The sequence below is a fragment of the Bubalus bubalis genome, chromosome 5 (assembly GCF_019923935.1).
Source record: "Bubalus bubalis isolate 160015118507 breed Murrah chromosome 5, NDDB_SH_1, whole genome shotgun sequence".
In the NCBI taxonomy this organism is placed as follows: domain Eukaryota; kingdom Metazoa; phylum Chordata; class Mammalia; order Artiodactyla; family Bovidae; genus Bubalus; species Bubalus bubalis.
This window is the reverse complement of record NC_059161.1, coordinates 60,273,453-60,286,174: the sequence shown is the minus strand read 5'-3', so window position 1 is coordinate 60,286,174 and position 12,722 is coordinate 60,273,453. Positions and strand designations below refer to the sequence as shown.

General features: G+C 37.6%; 1 protein-coding gene across 5 annotated transcripts in view; it reads right to left on the bottom strand.

Annotated features, from left to right (window-relative positions):
- The window catches only part of GPATCH2 (G-patch domain containing 2), a 190,468-nt gene that overhangs the window by 65,955 nt on the left and 111,791 nt on the right, over positions 1–12,722 (bottom strand). For all 5 annotated transcript variants that reach the window (XM_006076191.4, XM_025286090.3, XM_025286089.3 and 2 more), the window contains exon 6: positions 12,230–12,297. In XM_006076191.4, the coding sequence (XP_006076253.3) occupies positions 12,230–12,297 (68 nt within the window). The remainder of the gene's footprint in view (positions 1–12,229; positions 12,298–12,722) is intronic.

Sequence of the window (12,722 nt, the reverse complement as noted above, 5' to 3'; positions counted from 1 at the left end):
GTATGGGCTTCCCTGGTGGCTCAGATGGTAAAGAACCTGTCTGCAATATGGGAGACTTGGGTTCGATCCCTCGGCTGGGAAGATCCCCTGGAGAAGGGCATGGGAACCCACTCTAGTATTCTTGCCTGGAGAATCCCCATGGACAGAGGAGCCCGGCAGAGGGTCACAAAGAGTTGGACACGACTGAGCAACTAAGCATAGCACACAAAACAAGTAGTATAGTGAAAATAATAACAGTTTCATAATTATGACACTCTACAAGGCTTTTTAATATCTGTACAGAGCACATGTGAGTTTACCTTTAAAACCAAGACTCCGTAATCTAACATGAGTGCAGCAAAGTTGGCTGTTCATCAGATTTCTACAAGTAATCTTATTTTATACCTGAAATTTTGTAAAATATCTTTCTGGAAACTATTCAAATTTTAATGACTTCCCTCCACTATTCTCATATACTGCACTGAAAACTTCCAGTGAGGTGAGTTTTTCCACACTGAGTCCCATGCTGGGGACTGTTCTATTAACTTTAAAACCATACACCACTATGTATAAAATAGATGACTAATGAGAACCTGCTGCATAACCAGGGAACTCTCCTCAATGCTCTGTGGTGATCTAAATGGGAAAGAAATCCGAAAAAGGAAGGGATGAATGTATACGTGTAGCTGACTCACTTTGCTATACAGAAGAAACTAACAAAACATTGTAAAGCAAATATACTCCAAAAAAAAAAAAAACCAAAAACAAAAAACCACTATCCCTTTCTGTTCCCTAGCTCAGCAGCTCTGGTTCTTAGATTTGACATTTCCAAAGTTCCCCCACACTAAACTTTATTAACTATGCGATCACTGGTACTGAAAATTCCTAAATGCTATTGCATTAGAACCTGTAAAGTATTTCCCCACATTTATTAAAAATAAAATTATTGAAATTCTATGAAGTAAAAATTTGAGGATTCATATATCAGATTCTTTTTTTGTAGTTCATCTTCCAAAACAAAACAAATACTGACTTAGAGGAGTCATCAACTGAAAGTTGTAATTATCGCCTACTATTCAGTAAGAAGCTTCTAAAAGTGATTTTAACTGACTATTTTCAGGTGGTTACTACAGCTCTGAGGAAAGTGTAGAAGGATTACACAAAACCACAGTTCATCTATGCCTTCCCTATGCCTTGTGCAAGCATCAGGAAGGAAATGGGGTTGTCTCTTTATTACTAGGCAGTAGTGGAACTTGATAACCTTGATCGCAGAGCCAATGAGTTTTTAATTTATTTGTTATTTATTTGGCTGCACTGGGTCTGGGCTGCACTGGGTCCTAGCTGCTGCACGTGGTATCTTCGTTGCATCATGTGAGATCTTTCACCGTGGTACATGGGCTCTCTCTAGCTGGGGTGTGCAGGCTTAGATGCTCCACCACATGTGGGATCTTAGTTCCCTGATCAGGGATCGAACCTGTGACCCCTGCGTTGCAAGGTGGATTCTTAACCACTGGACCACCAGGGAAGTCCTGAGCCAATGACTATCGATGTGTGCATTGTGTTGTATATTTTGAGAAATTTAAGAAAAAGAAAAAGCTTCTATCCTTAGCAAGTTCATGGTCCGTTAAAGGAATTATATGCATATAATAACTACAGTCTAGAAAATAATGTAACAAATATTATAATCCAGTAGAAATAAAGACCTAAAGGCAGAATACAGAAGGTGCTGAGAATTGCTGGTGGGAATTTGAGGGGAAAAAAAAAAAGATTTCTTGAAGGATATTGTAGCAGATACTGTTATGGCCTCCTCAATAGCTCTAGAATGTTCTAATTCTAGATTTCTGATTATGTCAGTATACTAAACAGCTACCTGTTTAAACCATTATTTGTAGGATATTTCGTTATTTTTTCCTGACAGGGGTCTCCAAAAGAGTGATCTCCAACCATTTTTGAGCACATAGTGCCTGAAACAGTTATGAAATATCTTCTGCTTGCATATTTTATGCAGACATCTAAAATTTTCACTGTAATCTAAATATTTGTAAAGAACTCATTTTATATTACATATATATATTGATAATTTAAAGTCAAATAATTGCACCACTCTTTGAATATATACACTGGAATCTAAATATCACTGTGCTTTTTATACGAGCCATCAATCCATTAAAAAAAGATACTAGGAAAGGCATTTCTTTAAAAGTTGAAAATTTTACATGGTTTAATTTTCTCCTGCAATTCCTTGAATTTCCAATTCACTCCCTCACAGAAGGGCATCCTAATGTAATATAATTTTATGCTTGAAAGCTTTTTCTTAGTTACCCTATCATAGTATTCTGCAACACACACACACATATATATTTGCCTGAGTGCTCAACTTCTAAGTCGTATCCGACTCTTTTGCGTGCTCAGTTGTGTCTGACTCTTTGCAATCGTACATACTGTAGCCTGCCAGGCTTTGCTGTCAATGGAATTCTCTAAGGAAGAATACCAGAGTGGGTAGCCATTCCCTTCTTCAGGGAATACACACACACACACAAATGTGTGTGTGTGTATATACACACACATACATACACATATATACACACATATGCCTATAACATTTTCTTAAAGATTTGTGATTATAATACTGGAACAAAATTTTTACAAAATTTTTAGAAGTTTATAAGTTAGTCAAGCTAATAATAATTGCTGTTAGTTGATAACCATCAGTTACTTAAGATCTGAAAAAGTTATCATTAGTATACAATTAACCAAGCCAACATAAGTATATTTTGATAATACTAAAAATAAAAATAAAATTTTTTTAGAAAACTATCATTAATAAGCTTTTTCCCAAATTAATTCATGTACCCATTGATGAATATTACTTTGGCATCAATTCTATTGGTATTTTTAATACCTTGAGTGCTCAGAAACCTTGTTCACACAAATTGGTAAATGGAAATAAAATAAAAGGAATTTGGTTAAAACCATCACTTGATTATTGAACTCCTTCAGAGTTTTATGCCTAAAAATATCACACAATGATTTCAAGATTCAGGGGTATTTTAAATCATCTACCAGATGCTGAAAACAAAGAATTAGAAACTATCTAGTTAAATTGCATTAAGCTTTGTGACTTAGTCATTTGATTTAATCTGTCAACTTCAATATCAGTACAATATGAATGACCCCCTGTTTGGAACCCAAGAGGATTTTAAACCTCAGGGCAATGTGCCAAAATAAAATTAGAACTGAGAGGGCATCTTTTTTTTTTCTAAAGTGGAAGAGAAGCAATTTTAAGACTCCCACCCAAAGCATCCAGTTCTGAGAGTCAAAGGTGTGTAGCAGAAAGAAGCAGTTCTTAATGGTCACGTGAGCACTCGCTGTGGCTATCCCTCAAGGCTTAGCCCACAGGGAGCAGAAATGTCCATCTCCCAGTCTTTTCCTGGAACAGTTCTGACTGCACACTTTACAAGCTGCTGTCTGAGGTTCTACAGTGTAATTTAGCATGCATCTGTGAGCCTCCTCAGAGTTCAGGGCGTGGTGAGCACTTCCTCTGCCTTCTCACTCCTGCTCGCTGCAAAATATAAACAGGCTGCCAGCACTTCTCTGGGAGGAATTTGTACACAGGTCTGGTGCCCTGCTTTTGTACTTGCCACCTGAGAGACAGACCCCTGGATTTCCTGGTTCTGTCAGCCAATGGAGCTTGCATTCACTGGTCCACAGGACTACAGCAAACAAAGAAGCAGTTTTTAAATAGGCACAGGAACCATGTCCACTTACGGCAAAACAGTGTCCCCTCAAGATCAGTGCTGAGGGAGCAGGCAAAACAGTGTCCCCTCAAGATGAGTGCAGAGGGAGCAGGCAAAACATCCATTTTTGTTTTTCCATGGAAGGGGCTTAGCTACATACTTTCCCAGTTGTTGACTGAGAGTCTGGCTTATAATCAGCCTGCATCTGAGGTGCTGCCTGTAATCCTTCCCTTTTGGACACTGATGATCTTGGCACACCCTCAATTACTGACAGCCACCGAGAACAAAGATGGTGGCTTGGCTAATCACAAAGATTTGTGAGACAACCAAGAGCATCTCCTACACGAGACTAGTCTCATTGGTACACAATTAACTGAACAAACGTAAATATATTTTGATAATACTAAACATAAAAATAAAATTTGATTAGAAAGTTATCATCAATAAGCATCAAATAAGTAAAATCAGAAATGAAAGAGGAGCCATTAGAACTGATCACACAACAAATACTAGGGATCATAAGAAAATACTGTAACCAATTGTACTCCAACAAATCAGATAACCTAGAAGAATGGAAAAAATTCCTAGAAACACACAATTTACCAAACTGAAATCATGAAAAAATGGAAAATTAGAAAAGATTAATAACTAGGGAGGAGATTGAACAGTAGTCAAAAACCATCCAAAAAAATTAACAACTGTGGGAAACAGATGGGGAAACAGTGGAAACAGTGTCAGATATTATTTTTGGGGGCTCCAAAATCACTGCAGATGGTGACTGCAGCCATGAAATTAAAAGACGCTTACTCCTTGGAAGGAACGTTATGACCAACCTAGATAGCATATTCAAAAGCAGTAACATTACTTTGCCAACAAAGGTCCGTCTAGTCAAGGCTATGGTTTTTCCAGTGGTCATGTATGGATGTGAAAGTTGGACTATGAAGCAGGCTGAGCACCGAAGAATTGATGCTTTTGAACTGTGGTGTTGGAGAAGACTCTTGAGAGTCCCTTGGACTGCAAGGAGATCCAACCAGTCCATTCTGAAGGAGATCAGCCCTGAGATTTCTTTGGAAGGAATGATGCTAAAGCTGAAACTCCAGTACTTCAGCCACCTCATGCGAAGAGTTGACTCACTGGAAACGACTCTGATGCTGGGAGGGATCGGGGGCAGGAGGAGAAGGGGACGACAGAGGATGAGATGGCTGGATGGCATCACTGACTTGATGGACGTGAGTCTGGGTGAACTCCGGGAGTTGGTGATGGACAGGGAGGCCTGGCGTGTTGTGATTCATGGGGTCGCAAAGAGTCGGACACGACTGTGCGACTGAACTGAACTGAACTGAATCAATAAATGTGATACATCAAATTAACAAAATGAAGAATAAAAGCCATGATTATCTTAATAGATGCAGAAAAAGCATATGATAAAATTCAACACCTTTTAATGATAAAAATACTCAACAAATAGAAGGAATGTACTGCAGCATGGTAAAGACCATATATGATAAGTCCAAAGCTAACATCACGTCAATGGTAAAAAGCTCAAAGTTTTGCCTCTCAGATTAGGAAAAAGACAAGAAGTCCTACTTACTCTTGCCACTTCTATTTAACACATATAGGAGATCCTAGACAGAGAAATCAGGCAAGAAAAAAAAGTAAAAGCATCCATATCAGAAAAGAAGAAGTAAAACTGTCTTTGCAGATGACTTGATACTATATATAGAATATCCTAAAGACTCCACCAAAAAGCTAGTAGAACAAATGATCAAGTTCAGTAAAGTTACGGGACACAAACTCAGTGCACATAAATTGGCTGTGTTTGGATACACTAACAACAAAGTATCCGAGAAAAAAGCTATGAAAACAATCCCATATACAACAGCATCAAAAAGAGTAAAACATTTAGGAATAAATTTAACCAAAGAGGTGAAACTTCTATACACCCAAAACTATAAAACATTGATGGAAGAAATGGAAGAAGACACAAATAAATGGAAAGAGATTTTGTATTCATGAGGGGGAACAATTAATACTGCTAAAATATCTATACTATGCACAGATATCCATACAGTCCACAGATTGAAGGGAATCATAAAAATTCAAATGGCATTTTTCATAGGAAGAAAAAAAAAATCCTAAAATATTTGTGGAACCACAAAAAACCCTAAATATACAAAGTAATCTTGATAAAGAAGAACAAAGTTGAAGCTATCACACGTCCTGATTTGAAACTATTTTCAAACTATACAAAGTGAATATATATATATATATATATATATATTTGCACAAAAATTATAGCAATCAAAACAGTATGATAGTGGTTAAAAACAGACACATAGATCAATGGAACAGAGAGCCTAGAAATAAATTCATGAATATATAGTCAAGTTATTTATGACAAGAAGCTAAGAATATGCAAAGAAAAAGGGACTGTCTCTACAATAAGTGGTGCTAGGAAAACTGACAACCGTCTGCAAAAGAATGAAACAGGGCCTCTATCTTACACCATACACAAAAAACACTCAAAATGGATTAAAGATTTTAACATAAAACTTAAATCCTAAGATTTCTGAAAGAAAACGTAGGGGGGTAATCTCCTTGACATTGGTCTTGGCGATGATATTTTTTAAATTTAACCCCAAAAGAAAAGGCAACAAAAGTAAAAATAAACTAGTGGGATTACATCCAACTAAAAAGCTTCGATGACAGCAAAGGGAGCATCAGCAAAATGAAAAGGCAGCCTACTGAATGGGAGAAAATATTTGCAATCATATATTTGATAATGGGCTTCCCTGGTGGCTCAGACGGTAAGGAATCTGCCTGCAATGCAGGAGACCCAGGTTCGATCCCTGGGTTGGGAAAATCCCCTGGAGAAGAGAATGGCAACCCACTCCACTACTCTTGCCTAGAGAATCCCATGGACAGAGGAGCCTGGTAGGCTACAGTCCATGAGATGGCAAAGAGTCAAACATGACTGAGCAACTAACACTTCCACTTCACTTTCACATCTGATAAAAGGTTAATATCCAAGATACACAACACAGGGAAGTCATACAACTTAGTAGCAAAAAAACCCAAATTACACAATTAAAAAATGGGCAAAGAATTTGAATAGATGTTTTTTCCAAATAAGACAAACAAATGACCAATGGGTACACGAAAAGGTGTTCAACATCACTATCATCAGGGGCTGCGGCTGCTGCTGCTAAGTCGCTTCAGTCGTGTCCGACTCTGTGCGACCCCATAGACGGCAGCCCACCAGGCTCCCCCGTCCCTGGGATTCTCCAGGCAAGAACACTGGAGTGGGTTGCCATTTCCTTCTCCAATGCATGAAAGTGAAAAGTGAAAGTGAAGTCGCTCAGTCGTGTCCCACTCTTAGCGGCCCCATGGACTGCAGCCTACCAGGCTCCTCCGTCCATGGGATTTTCCAAGCAAGAGTACTGGAGTGGGGTGCCATTGCCTTCTCCGAATCATCAGGGGACTGTAGGTCAAAACCATAATAAGAACATCTCACACTTGTTAAGATGCTATCATCAGAAAGACAAGAAAAACAAATGTTGGTGATGACGTGGAGAAAAGCGGACCCTTTTATATTGACAGTGGTAATGCAAACTGGCACTGTCACTATGGAAAATAATATAAATGTTCCTCAAAAAATTAAAAAAATAGAACTACTATACCATCCAGTAGTACCATTTCTGTGTATTTATCCAAAGGAAGCAAAATCATTAGCTTGACAAATTTGTTTTTTCCCACTAACTTGAAAAGATATAAGCACCTTCATATTCACTGTAGCATTATTTACAATAGCCAAGACATGGAAACAACAAAAGGAAATAATTCCATTTGTGATCACATGGATGAACATGGAGGGCATTGTGCTCGGTACAATGAGCCAGACAGACAAATATAAATGGTGCGTGATATCATTTATATATGGAATCTTAAAAAAAAAGTTGAACTTGTAGAAACAGACTAGAATGGTGGTTGATAGGGGCTGGAGTGAGGAGTGGGGTGGAGGAAATGGGGAGAGCCTGAAAAAGGGCACAAACTTTCAGTTATAGATGAATAAAGCCTGAGGAGCTAGTGGACACTGATGGCAACTATAATTAATATTGTATGACTGAAAGTCAGGAGATAGATCTTAAATGTTCTCACCAGGAAAAAGAAAAAAGTAAATATGTGAACTGGGATATATTAGTTTGACGGTGGGAATTCTTTTACAATGTGTGTGTATGTACATATAATTATCATGATGTACATTTTAAATATTTTACAAGTTTTTATTTGTAAATTATACCTCATTAAAGCTGAAAAGGAAAAGAGAAATGTATTGCAAAAACTGTGTAGCATCCTTAAAAGGCGTCTCCTGCAATGGACAGATCAGCTGTGATCTTACAGTATAAATACAAGGAAGTCCTCCAAGAAAGCAAATCAGGACCGTTTGCCAAACTGGATGTATGTGTTGTGGCAAAAATTGAGTACTAAGTGCTTTCTTCAGTAAATCAGAACTTTTGTGAAGTACCCTGTATTTTCTGCAATTCTATATTTTGTATGCAGGCATCTTTAATTTATACTACATACCATATACTACAAGGAGCCATAGCCAGATCTGATTGAAATTTCATGTCACTTGGAGGACTTCAATGAGATTCTGAGATAGGTAAGTAAATGGATGAGACTTTGAAGTGGTCTTCTTTGGAAAAGGCAAGAAAGGCATTTCACATGGTATATATGCATGGAAGGAAGAGTGTGTGTTAAAAAGTCAATGAGCTAAATATGACAAATTTTGTTAGCTCTACCCAACAGATAGTTTCCTCTTCTAATCCTTACTTTGTTACGGGGCTTCCTGGTGGCTCAGATGGGAAAGAATCTGCCTGCAATGCAGGAGACCTGGGTTCGATTCCTGGGTCAGGAAAATCCCTTAGAGAAGAGAATGGATGCCTACTCTAGAATAGAGAGAATTCCATGGACAGAGAAGCCTGGTGGGGTACAGTTCATGGGGTCCCAAAGAGTTGGACACAAATAAGCAACTTTCACTTTCATTTTTTCATGTGCCATACTCAAGTAACCTATCATGCCTGATTTAAACCTCTGCTAGATATCTATATTCCTAAACTCCCTTGCAGCTACAGGTGACCTAGTAACCCAGTTCTGGCCAATGAGAATTAAGGGAAGGTGGGTGAGTGATTTTGAAAAATAATTTTGCTTCTTGAGAAAAGCTGCTTGCCCTGGTCTTTCCTCTTCTTCCTGTCTTGAATGTAGACATGATATGTGGAACCATCTTGAGACTATAAGGCAGTAAATATGTATGTAAGAGAAAAAGACCAGGAAGATGCTATGTTGAAATGCATGCCCCTGAAAGATATGTTGGAGTCCTAACCCCCAGTACAAAAAACACATGATCTTATTTTGAGATCAGGTCTTTTCAGAGGTAATCAAGTTAAGATGAGGTCACTAGGGTAGGCCCTGATTCAAAACAACCTTATAAAATGCTATTTAATATCTGTATCTGTGTCATTACAAAAAGCAGAAAGTTGGACACAGATACAGGCACAGGCAAAAGGCTGTGGGAAGCTGGAGGCACAGGCTGGGGCGATGCAGCAAAAGTCAGGGAATAACAAAGGTTGCCAGTCAACCACAAGCGAAGTGGAAACAAGGGAGAGATTCTCCCTCAGTTCCCTTGGAAGGAGCCAACCCCACTGACTTCGATCGTGAATGTCCAGCCTTCAGAAGTGTGAGGCAGTCAAAGCCCTCTTAAGGAAGAAAGAGCAAACCTTGAGGTTTCACACTCCCTGATTTCAAACTATACTACAAAGCTATAGTAATCGAAACAGTACAGTACAGAAAAAGTTACACAAATCAAGGGAACAGAGTAGAGAGCCCAGAAACGAACCCACACTTACACGGGCGCTTAATCTATGACAAAGGAGGTGAGAGCTTACAGTGGGAGAAGACAGCCTCTTCAGTAACTGAAACGAATACATCACTATTCGTGTGTTACCTATACGTCAATGAAAAAAACTTTTTAAATATAAAAAATTAAAGGGAGAGTACAAGAACACAAGAGGAATGTTATTCTGCCATGGAATAAAAAGTATGGAAAAAGAAAATAACTATGAGGCAATACATTTGTTTTCTAGGCCACCAGTTTGTGGCCTTTTGATACAATGCCCCTAATAGTACACTAATACAGATGATGAAACAGAAAAAGAGAAACAGTCTGGCCCCTGATAATATCTTTATGGTTAGTGGCAAACTCTAGAACTGTCTTCCTCCTAACTTTTCATGTGAGCGGGGAAAAAAAAAACCTTTTGGTTTGAGCTAGTGTTAATTTCATATTCTGTTACTTGCGCCTAGTACATCTTATGAATAAATGGTTTTTCAAACAGCCTTGAATAACCAATAAGGTTTTGACAGATATGGGTAGGAAGAAATGAATTGAGCAAAGAAAGTCAGTGGCTAAAGAAGCCAGTGAAGCAGAGTACGTTATACTCAGGGAACAGAGGCAGACAGCTGGAACACGGGTGTTCCGAGGGAGAGGCAATGGAACAAGTTGACGGGAAACTGGAGCCATAATGTGGAAGGTGTTCAATCAGATGCTAAGGTTTCTCTGCTGTCAAGAAGAATACTGGACGTTTTCATAGGGGAATAAAAGGATCAGAACTGAAATTAAGTAGCAGAAGTAAGCAGTGTGTACTGAAATAGTGAGAGAGTAGAGGCAGAAAGATACGTATACAATATAGTGGAGTTTTAGTTAAAATAATGGAGCAGGATATGGAAAAGAGGAGGTCAGATGAGATTATTAAAATCAAGTGGGCTAGTAGCATGTAGAGTGCAAGGTAGTAAAATGACCATTGCAGACCACTTTAGTCACTGACTGACGACATCCTGAGCGCTGAGAGAAGGGTAATGAAACACACTGGGATGACCTGGGGAACTCTGAAAACAGTGGCATCTAAGTGCCATCCCCAGAAACTCTTTTTTAATTGATTGAGAACCACTGGGAGATGGGTGTGGAAGGATGTCAGGATATTACAAATGAGGGTCAGACCTGCTATTTTGAGATGAAACACTCGACTGACATTACCAAGTTTGTCCTATTTTAAATACAAACTTCCATGTCTTCACTCATTCAGTAACTAGTACCGGGCTATGATGGTGATACAGAGATAGTTTGCCCTCAGAGCATTGAACATTTTTATCAAATGTAATTTTTGACTTAAATATAGCTCCAGATCTATTTCTTGAGTATTGGTTTTATATTAGAACAAAGACTGAGATGAAAACATACAAATGGTTGTCGTTCTGAGATTAAAAAATGCTTTATCCATTTTTTCTTTTCTGTTTGAGGGAAAAAAAGAGAGAAGGTCTTATAGGATAATAAAAAATGAATAAGATAAGCTATTAAAAGGGAAGATTGTGATATTGTAAGCTATAAAAATAAATATATAAAATAATTTATATAAATAATCTTATCTCACATAAATTATATTAACAAAATTTATAAATTAAGCTACATCTGAACAAATAATTTGTGTCTTATATAAGTAAATAAATTTAAGAGGGAGGGGATATATGTGTACATGTAGCTGATTCACATTGTTGTACAGCAGAAACTCATACAATATTATAAAGCAATTATACTCCCATTTTACAAAAGTAGATTTAAAAAAATAGGATCTAGTGGGTACTAATATAATTGTTTTCCAGAAAAAAATTCATTCAATAATTAATTCATATCATTCCATACTTTAATGGCCTTTCTCAAGTTCAACCAGCTTCATGCGAGACATAGGGTATTGGGACAAAATACACCACTTAAGGTTTCCCAACAAAGATGTATTTAGAAACAGAATCAGCGCCTAGAAAGCTGCCCCATAACTCACTAATCTGCTGTTGTTCAGTCGCTAAGTTGAGTCCGACTCTTTGAGACCCCATGGACTGCAGCACATCAGGCTACTTGTGCTGTGGTATCTCCCAGAGTTGCTCAAATTCATGTCCAAACTCACTAAGCCAAAGCTTTAATTGTTTTGAATTATCTAGTAAATTAGTCTCTTCTTTTTGTTGTTAAATGAAAAATACATTCTGGTTCCTTCACAGCTCATGCTGGACAGGAGCAGAGGGTAGAGAATTAATGAGAAAAAGAATTACTCACTCTTCATTTCAATACTTTAGAAAGGGCTGTGGGAGGAAGGAAGTGAGAGCCTGATGCTACTTAATGTAATGAAAGTGTAAATGCTTTAAGATAATATATGAATTTCAATAACACATGAATTTCAAATTTTATCACAAGTAAAAGAGTGACAGTATTTAAAAACCTTTCTTTAAATTTCTGCCATGGGTTTCATTTAAATTGTTCTATTAGACTGCTGTTATGGCAGATGATGTTTACTCTTTTTCAAGGCGTATTTAAATTAAACCATCTTTACTAGCAATAGTACCAATAGTTACCAATTTCTCCCCAAAAAAGATGCAGAATAGTCCAACAAGATTATACAGTGCACACTCACTCGTGGTGATGAGAATCTGGAGAAAAGTGAACCATTCTCTTGTTACTGACTGGGCCAGGAGTTGTCACCTGAAAGGAGATTTAAAACCAAAACCAGTCACAGGTGAGTCTGTAAAAAGGCAGTGAATAATAGGGATGTTTTCATTTGAAGACATCCACTCTGAAATGCAGAATGTAACAGTTCTCAAAATCTAAGACACAACTGCATGAACCAGAAGTATAATTAAATTCCTGGTAAGAATGAACTACTTCTTTTAGTCTAGCATAGTTCCTCTGCTAGAATTTTAAGACTATTTAAAAAGTATCTTTATAATAGAAAAAAACAACTTTCTGAAGAACTAGACCACTGAGTCTCATTTCCAAATACTATACAAATGCAAATATATTTAATTGTATGTAAAAAAAAGAGGTTTACTTAATTAGTGTTGAGAAGATGGTATTGGCTAGGAACAACATCTTTGTATTTAATTCTTAAATGTAAATAACATGTATTA